The following is a 16,410-nucleotide window of genomic DNA, read 5'->3' on the forward strand; positions in this document are numbered from 1 at the left end:
TGTCATATCTACTAACATTGGTATGTCATGCAGACATATCACTATACCTTATCACTTCAGATGCCAGGGATATCATATGTATAAGAAAATACTCCTTGGCATTGCTGAGCTAGCCTAGTGATATAAAAAAAGCAAGTCCTAAAGTCTGAATTACGTGGTCTTATTTTCCATCCCAAAAATTGACATAGATGTCACAGTAAGAATTTCCCATGCTTGTTGATTTCAGAGTATTTGTGTAACCTAGAAGGGAGGAAAAAAATACAGACTGAGAAAGACGGAGGTGCCTTGGCCAGTGCCAAGCCATACTGGGCCCAGTTTTTCCCCAGTGGGCAACCCCCCTGAAATATGTGCCCCCTTGTGACCATTGTTCCGCCCGTCTGTCTGTTGGCTGACACAAGCAATAATCCTGACATCTGGCCTGCATCCAAACTCATTACGACACTTGGTGGCATTGATCCCTCCTCCTGAGGCTTCCCCTCCAGAATCGTGTGCTCTATGTCCACTGAGCTGTATTTGGCCCTCTGTCACTAATTCTTTTTTTTTCTCCTCTTCCCATGGTGTGTCGCACATTTCCTTTATATTGCCAGCTATCATGGCTAATATGGTTGCTCCAGCAATAGACAAAGGGTGTTATTATGAACACTAATAAAACACAGAATAAAAAATATGATGAGATTGAGTGGCCACCCAGCTTCCCATTCTTGCTCTCTTTATTGATGTCTTGGTAGTTGAGCTGTGACTCACTTGCGGTTAATGAAATTAGCGCAGAGACGATGCAGTTTGTCCACCAGGGAATACTAAGAGCAGTTCCCACTGAGAAATCTGTGTCAGTGGCTGAGTACATTATCCACACAATATGTCTGTGGCTGAGACTGAGGAAATGAGCTTGATATGGGGGAAGAGGGATCCCATAAATGCCTCTGCAGGGAAAGTCAGGGAAAGGCTATTTTGATATTTAAACCTCGACCTCCCCTGTCACCCTATCCTGCCCCCCTTAAGCTGACTGACTCTGTATAAGTGAGGTCCTTGTGTGCCACTTCTTATTTGGCAAAGGCTGCAGTTTGGCTACACATGGACTTCAAAGTGGTTTCCATTTTTATTTTCTCTCACACACTTATCCTGAGAGAATTGGGGTGTAATTATGTAACTGTTCATAATTTTCCTGCATGTTTCAAAGTCCTAAATGTTGAATGTGTTGAGAATTTGAGCTAAAAGCTTAATTGTAGGTGGATACCTCAGCCATATCCATCTCTTGCTTATGCATCTTGTAAATCTTGAATTTGTGCAAGAGTTCCATATATTGACATCAGACTGTACTGGAATTAGTTTTAATTGTAAAACATGCCAAAAGAGGCTTACTTTTTTAACCCGATTACAAAAAAAAAAAAAAAAAAACAAAAAAAACTGTAGCAGAGACATTAATCTAGGATAGTTGACAGTTCTGTAATGCTATTTTGTAGCTACTTTTTGCTCTTGATGTCAACATGTCCCTCTGCCCTTGCTCCTCACCTTCTCCGAATAATCCGGTTTAACTCACTGTCACAAGCTGGTTCTCCTCAAACAGACAATGCTGATTTAACACTTCTGCACTGAGGTAAATGAGTTGATGTGTAAAACAGAAATAATGAAGTTGGTAGGTTAATGTATGAAATATGTGCTTAATCAGTGACATGTTCTGATTGCATATTTTAATGAGTTTGCGGACCCAACTGTAAACAAGTAGTGAATCATTGTTAAGGAGAATCAGGCCTCTTGTGTGTTTAGCCCAAACAGTCTGTAAATAGTTACTGATATTTAAAACCATGTCTATTCCTGACTAATTAGAACTTTTGTAAATAAGAATCATTAGTCCCTAGTTACGATTTTTTATTTATATATTGACACCTTCACTGTACAGTTTATCAAGACATGCCACAGTGATGGTTATTGCATTGTTTTACTAGACATTAATGTACTCTCATTCAGTGAAAATCAACAAGGTTATTTTAAGGGGAGGGCAAGTTTTTGACCCCATGTCTTGCCTAGCCCTTTTATTGTATTTATTTTATTTATAAGATAACCCTATGCCAAAAATAACCAAAATAACAAAACATAGGAATCATTTGATTCAAATCATGTGAGTCTACTGAATCAGTTCACTGGACTTTTTAATTGTCAAGTTGCTGCCACCAGTGTAGCCTGTCCAATGAGGATGTCCCCTTTCAGTGCAATTAGTGCAGTTCTTTAGTATGTTTTGTCATCAGTTATTTTGCTAATATTTGTCACACACTGAAGAGCACTCTGCTCTCTACTCAGCAGGACACAGCCTCTCAGCTGAGTGCGCTCATACACACATATTGAGCATGTGGTGGCAGGACAGATACAGACAGACAGGCACTTTTCTCTATCACCATGTTCGCATTGTTTTGAAGCAGAAACTAGCATTTGCAAATGTACACACATATTGAACTTTTTAATCAAAACTATTTTGTTAGAATTGAAAATTAATTTAACAAAGCAGCCCGCTGGACTTAAATTAGCAGTCAGCTGTGTGCTTGGTTTCTTTGGAGCGTGGGATTGACAGGTAGCATGGTAATAATCAGCAAAACTTATAACAGTGTGAGTAGCCAATTATATTGGACTCTGTGGCAACACAGAGACAAGACCACACCTTCAGAAAGAATAAGGGAGGATTATAGCACCACCTTGCTTAGAGGAGACAAATCTGCCACTAATGAGGCTGCATTCTGCAGCTTGGCCTCTGGTCTTAAGTCAAACTATACTGTGTGTGTGTAGATGTGTAAGAAAGTGGATAAAAGTTCAAATGGATGAACAGGCCCATGTTTTGTTGATTATATGACTGTTAGTTTTTCCGTTTATTCAGCTATTTGTAAATTTTATATAATATAGCCTTTTCACATTTTGGCAGCTGTTTATGCCCAAACTGTACAATTACTGTACAATTACTATATTAATTACTGTTACTGTACAATTTTAGTTTTACTTTTGCCCTGCTAGGAAGTGAGGGCTCATATGTCACCATGTTGGTCTGTTTGTTGGTCTAGAGTGTCATATCTCATCTGGAGATGGCAGTCCACCAATCTGTTTGGTGGATTGCCGTGAAATGTGATGAAAACTTTCATGTTGTCCAGAGGATGAAACTTTGGAATTTTGATGACCCTAGGACCTTCCCTCTAGCCCCACCAGTAGGTTAAGAGGGGCATCTGTGATCAAAATAACATGCTTGTTATTATTACTTGTTATGTAAGTACTCACATTTTCCAGTAGTCTCTCTTGGGACAGAGAACATAATGTAGAAAGTAATTAATGGGAAGCTGTGAGTATTTGTTGATTTTCTATTTCATATTCTTCATTCTGCAACAGTGTGAAATTCCTATGATGTATTCTTTCAATAAAAAGTAACAAACAGAATATCCTATATATATATATATATATATATATATATATATATATATAGCATTAGCCCATAGTATAAACACATCTGTGGTTTAACCCATACTAGAATACCTTTAAATACACAAATTTGCAAGGTCTACAAATCTGAGTTTTTTGTTGTTGATTTTTTCATTTTATTTAGACTTTACCTGTATCTTTGGACAAAACTTGAATATCTTCTCTAGGTATCAAAACTGCTAAAAGGAGAGAGGGAAGGGAATAGCAGTACCAGCCATTACTGGTGCAATGCACCACCTGGTCTACCCCAGCACACAGGCTACTGCTGTGCAGGCTCATTCACAACATAGAGACACAACATCAATCACAGCCGCTCGGCCTGCTCCTTTGGCCTGCTACTTTACACAGGCCTTATGCTGCAGTCATCAGCCATGCCAGATCCTTGTTTTCTTTTGTCATTGTGGACTCCACTCTAATTCCATGATTACACTTATTGAGATTTATCAAAGGGTGTCATGCAAATGTCAAGACACCTGTCTTTAGCAGCTGTTATGACCGGGTTGGTCCCTTGTTCCAAGCTGAGATTCATTTCTCATCTGGTGATGGAGCTGCCCTTCACAGACAAGCTCCATTAAGTTTTCCATCACAGGCTCAAGTGACATTACTGTTGTCATCTCATTCTGTCAAACATTCTGTAGGGTTTAGCATCACTTAGAGGCTGGTCATCCAGGGCTATCATGGTTGGTTTCCTAATGTAGTAATTGTACGATATTGGTATATCAACAATTTTGAAACTTTTATTTCACTTAGATTCCCACTGTACATGCTTGTACACTGCACAGCTTGTGTTTAGTTGTTTGTTGCTGATTTATACCATGATTCATCACCATGATTTTCAGCTGTTATTGTGCGACAAAGCTAGACACTGAAAAAACTAAATATTTCTTTTTCCCTTCTCTTGTAATATTTCTTTTTCTTTTTTTTTTTTTTTTTTACTTTTTCTTTTACTACTATTTTTAAGAGATCATGCTCTCTTCACACATGGCTTGAAAATTCCTGTTATGCTTCTTTCAGTGCAGTTTTTATTTATATTGCATAGGGTTGAATGATATAGTAAATGATATTGCAATTAATTTTACTGGTATTGCGATATAATTCACAATTTTAATAGGAATGATAATTTTTGCAGTATGATTTTCATTTTCTTGTAAAAATGATGTGATGTGATTTTTGCTGGGGTCTGCACTAAATAAACATGTTTTTTTACATCTGGAAAATACAGTTTGTAGGCCAAGGCATCTTTGTAACACCACAATACTTAATTTACAACACTGTTTTGTCACACATATACTTATCAAAGCATGGCAGCTCCTGTGATTTGGATATTACATTTGGCCATATTGCAATTTTGATAATATTTTGAGTAATTGTTCAGCCCTAGTTTGCATCCAGAGAGACTTTGTACGTGGTTCACATTGCTAATTTGGCCACTTCAAAATCATATTTTGAAGATCCCAAAACAATGTGAGCAAAATTCCATTTCACTCTGTGTCTCCTCTTAAGTTTGTATAATTAAAAATACACACCGAAATTGTAAGTGTTACCACAGCTTAAGGCTATTTTTTGTGGTCAGTTTTGGGCTAATGATTACATCTGCAAACAAACACACACACAAACAAACAAACAAAAACATCTGCCACTGTCTTCCATAACATAATCCTGCTTTACAGTTTACAGTATAAAACCCATGATTCTGCTCCCTCAGGGAGTCACCAGTTGACTGCATCATACTGTGGACTCTATATCGGGATATCTATATCGGGCAACAAATCCCTTAGTGCAGCGCCACATGGGATAATCACAGGCATCATGGTAGCAAGTTTCTCCACTTAAGAAGCAGGCTCCACTCTATAAGCTCTGGCTGCTGCCTGGATCCATGCACCCTCTTGCTTTTTACGTTAATCCAATAAGCCACCTATGCTTCTGTCATCTGGGTGGGATGTTGCGTAACAGGGCTGGGATAGCCAGCCGATGTTGTCCCCCAGTGACCAAAGAACTAAAGAGGGGTGGTTATTTTTAGCCTCAGAGCACATGCTAAAGCGAGATTATCAGAAGATGATGGTGTGAAAGAAGAATGTTCAGCAGTCAGTCCCCACTGATCTTCTATATGAGTCCAAGTGGATCATTAAAATACAAAGATACTGCATGTAATTAAAAATATGAGGTCTACAATAACAAAAGTTGGCGTGTACAATGAGAAAGGTGAGAGTGAGATGTGTAGAAGAAAAAAAAACAAAAACAGGAAGACTGACTTTGAAAACTGTGCCAGCCTTTCACTCTGTTTCCCCTGGAGTTGACACAGGCAAGGAAGAACCAGGCAGGGGGACAGGGGCGCAGATTGCAACTGGGACATATCCGAGGAGGACTCTGGTTACACCGCCTCATGACACTGCGGTTTGTTGTTGTTGATGTTTAAAGCATCCAGCTTCTCTACCCCATCCCCCTCCCTCCTTCAAAATGGGACTTCCTTCCAGTCCATTTTTAAACACCGAGGATTCATTTGTAGCGACTCCTACTCTGACCCCAAAACTCCTAGCACCACTACCACTGCATGCTTTTGAAGGCCATCCAGCACCCACTGTAACATACATACGCAGCAACCTGAGAGCATGGAAATAATGTTGACTTCACATAGAGGTTCACAGTAGTGCTGTGCTTAGAAGGCTAATCTAGTCATATCCATTTAAACATCAGGATAGGGAAATGTGAACCGCAGGCTTTAAAGGTTACCATTTCTCATTTTACATTCAAGACTGTCCCAGTCCAACCTGGATTTGTTGGTGTGTCTAATTTCCCTGCTACAAATGGTACTTAACTTTGTTAGACCATTTGTTTTTCAACCTGTGCTCCTTCATAGAAATTGAGGAGTGGTGAGCAAAATCAGCAATTGAAAACTGTCAAAATTATTTCATGAACATTTAGATCTAAGACACTGAAATATTATTACCTTGGCTTTATTTTCCTTGCTTGCATTTCTTGAGTGTTATAACCTTGTTTTTCAAATGAAAATACGGTAATTGTAGTTATCCAGAGAACCCAATAGATGTTAAGGTGTGGGTCACATTAACACTAAACCTAAATGGAAGTTTTTTGTGTTCCCTATACACATCAGTTGAAAACATGTGTGAACTACCAATTAAATCAGTTACATAAGACAAAAGACTAATTTTGGATCGACTGCATACATATGCAAAGAACAGACTTAACATTTGTTGAATTACAACCTGTAATTTGCACATGAGCCTGTAGAAACATATCTCACAGTATGGTCAACACAATGGAGAAGTCTTTCATTATCGTAGTGGTCCACTACCTGGTGCTAATAAGGAACAAAAGTGCTACTATTCTCCTTTTCCTCAGAGATAGCTGGACTGCTGCTTTGACTTTGATTGCTGCTGCTGCTGCTACTCATTCTACTGTAAATGAAACAGGAAATGTTCCGCCTATTCTATTCACATGTGGTGTCTAGGGCTGTGTAGTCAACCAAAGAAAATCTTGGTCGACTAAGTCCTGAAATTTCGACCAAAAGTCGACTAATCGGGGGGCGGCGGGAATAGAAAAAAAAAAAGTTACTATTTTTAGATTAATTAACTTGGCAGTAGCCTACCTGCTAGCCTTGACTGCCTAAATGAATTATAAATAAACATTAACAATCAGTATTTGCAGTATATTAAATCATTTTTGACACTAATTACACTATATTACCAAAAGTATTCGCTCACCCATTCAAATGATCAGAATCAGGTGTCCTAATCACTTGGCCTGGCCACAGGTGTATAAAATCAAGCACTCAGGCATGCAGACTGTGAAACAAGACATTTGTGAAAGAATGGGCCGCTCTCAGGAGCTCAGTGAATTCCAGCGTGGAACTGTCATAGGATGCCACCTGTGCAACAAATCCAGTCGTGAAATTTCCTCGCTCCTAAATATTCCACAGTCAACTGTCAGCTCTATTATAACAAAATGGAAGCGTTTGGGAACAACAGCAACTCAGCCACGAAGTGGTAGGCCACGTAAAGTGACGGAGAGGGGTCAGCGGATGCTGAAGCGCATAGTGCAAAGAGGTCGCCGACTTTCTGCACAGTCAATTGCTACAGAGCTACAAACTTCATGTGACCTTCAGATTAGCCCAAGTACAGTACGCAGAGAGCTTCATAGAATGGGTTTCCATGGCCGAGCAGCTGCAGCCAAGCCACACATCACCAAGTGCAATGCAAAGCGTCGGATGCAATGGTGTAAAGCACGCCGCCACTGGCCTCTAGAGCAGTGGAGACGCATTCTCTGGAGTGATGAATCACGCTTTTCCATCTGGCAATCTGATGGACGAGTCTGGGTTCGGAGGTTGCCAGGAGAACGGTACATTTCAGACTGCATTGTGCCGACTGTGAAATTTGGTGGAGGAGGAATTATGGTGTGGGGTTGTTTTTCAGGAGCTGGGCTTGGCCCCTTAGTTCCAGTGAAAGGAACTTTGAATACTTCAGGATACCAAAACATTTTGGACAATTCCATGCTCCCAACTTTGTGGGAACAGTTTGGAGCGGGCCCCTTCCTCTTCCAACATGACTGTGCACCAGTGCACAAAGCAAGGTCCATAAAGACATGGATGACAGAGTCTGGTGTGGATGAACTTGACTGGCCTGCACAGAGTCCTGACCTGAACCCGATAGAACACCTTTGGGATGAATTAGAGCGGAGACTGAGAGCCAGGCCTTCTCGACCAACCTCAGTGTGTGACCTCACCAATGCGCTTTTGGAAGAATGGTCAAAAATTCCTATAAACACTCTCCTCAACCTTGTGGACAGTCTTCCCAGAAGAGTTGAAGCTGTAATAGCTGCAAAAGGTGGACCGACATCATATTGAACTCTATGGGTTAGGAATGGGATGGCACTTCAGTTCATAGTATGAGTAAAGGCAGGTGAGCGAATACTTTTGGTAATATAGTGTATTTTGCACTGAATGACACACTCGAGTCGGTCGGCTCTGACAGCGTTGCATCACGTGCACCTACGCAATATCATAGCCTTGTCATGGGTGTGTGCGCCTGCAGTTATAAGACGATTATTAGACTAAAACTTTGAAATATGCCAATTCTGATATGTTTATACTCAAAACTGACGGAGCAACCTAACGCAGACATGTTAGCTTACCGTTTTAGGTGATATGCCATGTTGGTCATTGAGCTGTGATATGTAAACTGTTGTTTGCAAAGTTTGCATTCAACTTTTTTCTATCTGTTTTGGTGAAATGCTGCCACACTGACGATGACCTTGACATGTTAGAGGACTAAATGTTCATTAAACGTTCTTAATTATGCAAATATTCGGAAAACCAGGCCTAGTTTTTTCTTCAATTCAGAACATACGGGCCTACCTATCTGTCTCTGCCAGTGGGTTGGGCTAATCCAATATTGTGAAAACAAGGGGGGTGTTCTGAAGACAGTCTGTTACCTCTGAAACAGGGTGTTCTGTAAACACCCCCATTAGCACTTAGTGCTTTACTCCTGATAAAATTAACACGGCAAATAATCGACCAGTCAGATTTTGGTCGACCAAGAATGTATCGACCAATAAATCGACCAGTCGACTAACAGACTACAGCCCTAGTGGTGTCACATATTGATGTGCAAACAAAATTTGTCCTTTTGAGGCAATAGGCACTAAATATCTATGTTATCACTTTAATGCCACAATGGACTTAAAAATCTGGCTCCTTCCTTGCCACCTGCTGAGTCTTTGCTCTCAGGGGTGCAATAGTTATTGTTCTTACCATTGGATCAACAAGGTAATGCCAGTGTTATTCCTGTTTCTGTTCTTTTCCTATTCTTGCTGCATTGTCATGGGGGAGCTAAGTTGTTTTCACCAGTGTCTGTCCACTCCATTACATTCCATTAGCTGATGTCAGAATAGTGGATAGAGGCTCTATCTGTTAAGGGGAAAACCCCCTTTGCTCTCTACAGTCTGAGAGCTTGCACTCATCAGCTCTCTAATCCCTTAAGTATAAAATCAGTGACATGCCTTTCTGAGAGCTCCCTGATCTGTATGCTTCAGGTCATGTCCTTATGTAGCCTAGCCAACGTTGAAAATCCTACATGGAATGAGTATTCTGCTAAAGTGTTTCATGTGCTACTTTTAACATGTCCTGTGCATTCACATTTTCACGTGTCAGTCAGTTCTTGATTGTGTATGTTTACCTCTCAGTGTTTGGCTAATATGGTCATTCTCTTCTTTTGCATCTGCTCATTGCGATTAAGAACTGCAGCATGCAATGAGTGACAAGCTTGGACACCCTGTCCAGCTGACACAGCACCTGTCGCCAGGATGGAGAGGTTACATGTTACCTGGAGTAGCACAGGAGTAATGCAGTCCGACTGGGTGTCGGAGATGCTGCGCAAATATCTTAAGCCTCTGTCTATGTTCAGACTGCACAACAACCCATCTTTACAGGAGCAGGAAACTTGTATGTGTGGTCATATCATGTGCTGGTGCAAAGTTTCAGTGCTGTGAGTAATGCGTTGGCTTTTTGGTGTGTTTAATACAAGCAGTTGTTATTAAGGACCTCATTTGTTGTACAGTTTTTTACTGGTGTCTTGTAGTTAAAAATCATCATCATCATTTTTTAATGATGTTTGCATTTTTAAGTATGTTTTAAAATATTTTAGAACAAAGAAACAGTTGTTTGGAAAAACTTGTGTACAAAAGCATGCCCCAAATCCTTTGTGTGCACATTGAATTTCCTCACGTCTGAATAGAAAGACCTCAAATGTGCTAATCAGCGCAAGGGGCCAAACACATATTTTTTATCACAAGCGTGCCATTCATTTTCTATGAGAGGATGGTATTAAGCGGATGAGTGAAGCTCATTACTCTGAGATCACTGTTTTGTGCATGATGGGTTGGTGACCCTAAATTGATGTGAGTATGTGTCTGCATGTTTGTGTTGGTGCTGTGATGATTACTTGGTGACTTCGGCACGTAGGAAACGTTCTAAATTCTATCTAGAATTTGCACACGTTTATCTGCATACCTGCCATATTTTATAAACTACTGTTATGCTTATGAACAAACACTTTTTAAACTAAAGATATGTCTTCAATTCACCATACATGGTAAAAACCTTCTCTTAAATGCTGCAGTAAATGTCACTGATGATTCCCCTATGCTGAGCATGCTCAGGTGAAGAAATTCACAAATAAGCAGTAAAATATCCCTTTGGCTGCAGGTTTGAGCTTCAGTTTTCTGTTTCATCAAGTTACAGAAATGAAAAAACGCACACAGTTTGGAGCAGAAGTCCAGTATAAAAAGACCTTGGGAAACAAAATCTTATGAGAAGCCACTGTATGCTCTTAATTATAAAATGGGTACCCTCTCTCAAAATGTGCTTTGTACACAATACTGCAGATTTTCAATAATACTAAGATAGGCCATTTTTACACACACCACAAATCACTGTGCCTGTATTGCCTGTTATGATTGCTTGTACTTTGAATTTCAACGCCCACACTGACATGTAAAATTATTGTCAATTAGTCATTAAAAGTATGTTCAAATGATAAAGTTGCATAATATGCACTATCCATATTGTTTTTTATGACTGTGATAACATGCATTTTTAGTGTCAGCTATTGTAAACCAAGTATTTTTATATTAATTGAAAAAGCTTGTTCATTTGATTGTCTGTTTCTGTGTTTCTTGGTGGTCTTTCCTTTTCAATCAGTTGTGCTGGCTTGGCCCATAGTTTTGTGTTGGTGTTGGAGTAGTCCAAAATATTAGGACCACTGAACAAAAAACAGTGCTGGCTCACTGGTCACGAATCAGTGAATCCGAACATTTAGGTATAATTTTAGAGAGGGGAAAAATAACAATTTTACATACAGGAGTATCTCTTCCACCCACATATAGCCCTCATTCGATTTCTGTTGATTTGGTCAACAAAGCAGCATCCTACTTTGTTGAACTTGGTGGGTGCAGAACAGTATTTTACTCTCACAGAGATAGAGAGAAAGAGTGTCATCTGTTCAAGGAGAGCCCTTTCAGTGCTGAATGCTGGCCAGCACTTGCCCGGTGTTTCCTCTGTTTTCATTTAGCAGTGGTGCACCACCACAGCAAATAAATTACCACAACTACAAGAGAAAATGTGAAATTAAAATAAACACTGTAATTTAGGCTAGTGTAGTTCAGATGCTTTAGAAGAAGTGATCATACAATGATTTATATTTTTTAATGCTAGAATTGCAACTTTAAACATAATTTAGACCCAAACAATGACAGATACAAGTCAAAACTAGAATTTTTGCCCAACCACCACAGTTATATTAACAATGCACAGGAAACACTGACTTACTATTCCTATTACTAGTATTTTCTATGTAAAGGCAAAAGCAAGGTGTATAATTTATTCTCTTAATTTTCTCTGCAAAGTAGCAGCCTGGAGGAGATTGTCTGTTTGGTCCTGTGTGTGTGACTGTGCACACACGTGTGTGTGTGTCTCTGTGTATGTATGTTTGAGTGCCTGTTCATGCTAATCTTGGAAACTACTGGGCCTATCAGTTTAATTTTTTTGTGTTGCACTAAGTTGCAAAATGTTTATTTTTGCTAATTCTGCTCGGTCCTCTTTTACTGTTTAACTTGCTCGATCACTGTTGCTCTGTCACTACCGGGTCGCTGTACTTTGGTTTCTCATTTCATTAACTGTCTAACTCTCTTGACCATGACTGCTCTCTTCCTCTCTGACTTCACACACTACTGGGACGCTAGGCTGCTCCCTGACTTCATTCATTGTCTAGTTTGCTCATTTTTTATCCTGTTGTGGCTGTGTTCGCTGTGATCGCTGATGAAGAATATCCAGGATGTGCATTGTGTGAATTTACAAACTGCTGACAAGGAAGTCAACAGAATACAGAACAGACACACAAGAAAATGAAACACTGAAAGACATGTCAGAGTCGCAGGTTAAAATAGGCTACACAGCCTGATGCTTCACGACTGTAAAAAATTATATGTAAAACAGCTGAAACAGTTTCATATGCCAGTGGACTAGTTGCCTAGGCCTAAGCTTTCTAGGTCTTTGTGTGTGTGTGTGTGTGTGTGTGTGTGTAAGAGACTGAGAAAGTGGGAGACCTTTAGAGGTAATTTTAAGTTTTGCTATTTTAATCAGTGCTTATTTTGAAACCCAGTTGAAAATAGGCAAAAGTCATATGACTTCTGGCAAAGAGCCACAAATGGCTCGTGAGCCATAGGTTCCAGACCACTGGTATAATGTGTGTAATAAAGTAAAACACATACAGAGAGAACAAGAAACGGCAAAACTCAAGAGGCTTTGGCGGTTTTATGGTATATTTCTTATACTGTTCTGTATTATATTTGAATCATACAGTAATTTGATTTGTAATTTGAAATGTGTTTGACAATACAAATGGCTGCTGAGTCTATCCTAAGTTTTGCTCAGCAAACAGGGTAGCCTATGTTCCAGAAAAAGGGAGATGTGCCTGTTGGAGATCTGCACTCTACTGAGTCCACTCTTGTAGTTAGTATTTCTTCTATCAATGAGGCTTCGTCATTACAAATTAAAAAGATGTGTACTTTAATCATAGTATCTCTGACATTTTATGTTGTTTGCTCAATGTGTTAAGCATCCTATCTGTTTGTCTATTTCACAGGGGTCAGCCACTTCAGTTTCTGGCCTTGGGATTCATTCCCATGGCCACTCATTGCTAGCTGTAAAAGACGGCAGCATTTACCTGGCCATGTGTTCCTGTTAGGAGGCCCATGTCTGCTTTTCCTCATAAAGATAAAGATAGTCACAAGCTTTTTGATGGCAGAGATAGGCTGAGCCAAGATCTTGGAACAGTGCCCACATAAAATGAGAGACTTGCTGAGCATGTCAGCATGTGATGCTTTTATTGAGGTTAGCACAGTTGTATCTAACCCTGTATAGTAAAATTCATTTGTTGGATCACTGCTATCATGTTACTGTTAAAACTGAATGTCTAGTATGTTGAGAGAATTTAAACAGCTGTATCCCATACTGATGAAGGGACAGTGTGTCCATCCTCCTGAGCTGGTTGGTGTGAGGGAAACAAACCATTCCCAAATACCCAAAGTATACAACTTAAGGACAATTAAGATTGTGATAGATAAGTTGTCAATCATAGAACAGAAATTTGATATTCTGATAATCTAAACTTTCTGAAATATTGTCTCTACCCATCTGGTACTTCAAACTGATTATTACAATCCTAAGAATTATTTTCAAGATTGTGTGATCTAGGTTTTCCATGTACTTCTCTGTATTATAGTCATGGAACACCACACTGTTGGATCCGCACAGACAAGCTTTATCTGCTCCTGCCAGCAGGAAGTCAGAAAATCTTCATGGGAAATCCCCGGTTCTAATCAAAAAACTTCCCTAAACAGACACAAAAAAGGAAATACAGCAAGCTTTTCCAAAAAAAAAAAAAAGTGAAATATGTGCTTTGAAATGCCTCTTGAACAAGTACTCTAAAGGCCAATCTACAGGTAGCTTTAAGAATAGGCTAAGCGCTGAAATTGTTGACTTTCTACAACAGTGAACATGATTTGGATTGAAATAATTTTTCATGAGTAATGCAGTTGTACGCATACACATTGTAATCATCCAACATGTTATTCCCCTCATACGATCTGCCCTACATGACTGTACTTGTGCCATGTTGAGAAGGTCACCTTTGCAGATATCACTAGGCAGGTATTTAGCATTCAGGTAAGCAGACTAAGCTACATGCACATGTACTGAGATTTTGAGGTTTAAGTGTCAGAATTATTGCTTTGTAGCAGTTATGCAGTTATAGGCTCTTCATACATTAGCTTGGCAGGTAAACCCAGGGTGTTCATTGCCACTGACATTTAATTTAGTGAGCCAAATATATCTCCTAAATATCTTACTAAAATCTCTAGGCTAATTATGCCAGTTTACCTGTTACTCCGTTGGCTAACTATTATGCTGCCATCTGAGTGATTTTAGTGAAGCATAGCAACACACAGATCATTGCAGATATTTTCTCTTCAACATTGCGCAGCCTACGGTATATTTCTAACTGTTCTAACTGCTTCTTTTTTCAGCTAGTGTTGGCACACATGTACGACTCAAAGCAGCACTGTCTGCCCAAGATCACAGGCTCATTCATAGTTGCAATTAATTATGGTCATACATTCAGTAGCCCTTTTTGAGGACATTAACTCTTGCTTTGAATAATACACTGATGAGAAAAGTTACACAAGAATGCCAACTTTGTGCATTACATTTGCCAAAATGAATCAAGGGAAAAAAAAATCTTGAGTGGCTGATTTACTTGACCAGGTTGCCTCAATAGTAACATTAACTTGTGGAAACAGTTTAACATGGCCATGTAACATATTGCCAACTAATTTACACATTCATACAAGGATACAAGGATACAAGGATACAAGGAAGTTTATTTGTCATTATACAACAGGTTGAATAATGAAATTAAAGTGTGGTTCCCTCTTGATTGATTAATTGATTGTATAGAAAATAAAATTATTAAACATGGAGGAGTTCAGATGGTGCATTTAGTAGTCTCACAGCCTGAGGGAAGAAGCTGCTCTGTAGTCTGGTGGTATGGCAGCGGATACTTCTGTATCTTTTGCCTGACGGCAGCAGGGTGAAAAGGCTGTGGCTCGGGTGGGTGTTGTCTTTTAGGATCCTTTTGGCTCTGCGCAGGCACCTCACCTCCCCAATATCACTGATGCTTGGTAGATGGGTGCCAATGATGTTTTGGGCAGTTTTAATCACTCGTTGCATCGTTGCATTCATGTATTCATTCATAAATTTACTGTTGTTGAGATGGTAGATATTTCTGTGTAAGTGCACCACTTAGACATAATTCACTCTCTGATGGCTCTTAGGAATGCAAGCACACACACGTACACACGCACACACGCACACACACACACACACACACACACACACACACACACACACAGATGCCATGCTACCTGCTCTGCAGGTGTGATGGATGATCCTGTGGATGACAGTGAGAGATCTGCCCTTTCACCTTCCTCCTCACAAGAGCCTTCTTCGAAATTCAGTCTAGACATACCCTGTCATTCTTTTTTAAGTTTTCTGCTTTCTCTCAGCAAAATACTCCCCTCCTTGCATGTTTTTGACTTTGAGAGAGCAGAATGCTTTTATTTTGTATGGCACAGTTTTTTACACTGTATGGCAATTCTGCCTTATTTGATAGCACATAGTGGATGCCAACCACTATGTGCTATCATGGAAGACAACATGGAACATGGAAGACAAAGATGGGATAAATCAAAGAAAATTATATGAACACAGAATCCATGACATTGTTTACATAATATACATTAAAGCTTGCTGATCAGGGCACACCATGGTTGATTCAGACTGCAGTGCCCTGTACTGTACTTTAATGCCTTATTATGGTGTTGGACTCCAAACAGTGAAATACCTTTTGGAGACTCTGTGATTGTGCACTGAATTTACTTTTTTTGCTTCCAAGGGAGGCTGTGTTTCTTAGAGTCTCTTCTTTTCTCCCATTCTGTAGGGTATGAAAAGACAGAGGACGCATCAGAAAAGACGTCCTTAGCTGATCAAGAGGATGCCCGACTGATTTTCCTCAATCAGCCGCAGTTCACTAAGTTCTGCAGCAATCGAGTCAGGTAAGTAGATGATCCTTTATATCTGGTTAGATGTACAAGACGTTTTTACTTTATGAACTAATAGTCAATCATTTAAATAGTCTGGATAAATTTTGGATTATTCACTATTTTAATAGATTACAGCCTGTCATGCTGTCATGTCAATTAATGAACCTACTTACAGTTACAGTTACAGCAGTCTGTCCTAGTGTCCTAGTTCACTTGAACTGTCTGTTCAAGTGAACAGAACAATATGAGCAGTTTCATAGATCTCCAATAAAAAAAAAAATGTAA

The 16,410-nt window shown here is 39.6% G+C and overlaps 1 protein-coding gene across 8 annotated transcripts in view; it reads left to right on the forward strand.

Moving 5' to 3' along the window:
- The window catches only part of atp8a1 (ATPase phospholipid transporting 8A1), a 123,150-nt gene that overhangs the window by 11,565 nt on the left and 95,175 nt on the right, over positions 1-16,410 (forward strand). For all 8 annotated transcript variants that reach the window (XR_003928831.1, XM_030061872.1, XM_030061875.1 and 5 more), the window contains exon 2: positions 16,023-16,137. Coding sequence is in view for 7 of the 8 variants with exons in the window: in XM_030061872.1 (XP_029917732.1) it covers positions 16,023-16,137 (115 nt within the window). In the remaining variant the exon portion in view is untranslated. The remainder of the gene's footprint in view (positions 1-16,022; positions 16,138-16,410) is intronic.

Source organism: Myripristis murdjan, chromosome 10, assembly GCF_902150065.1.
Source record: "Myripristis murdjan chromosome 10, fMyrMur1.1, whole genome shotgun sequence".
Lineage (NCBI taxonomy): Eukaryota > Metazoa > Chordata > Actinopteri > Holocentriformes > Holocentridae > Myripristis > Myripristis murdjan.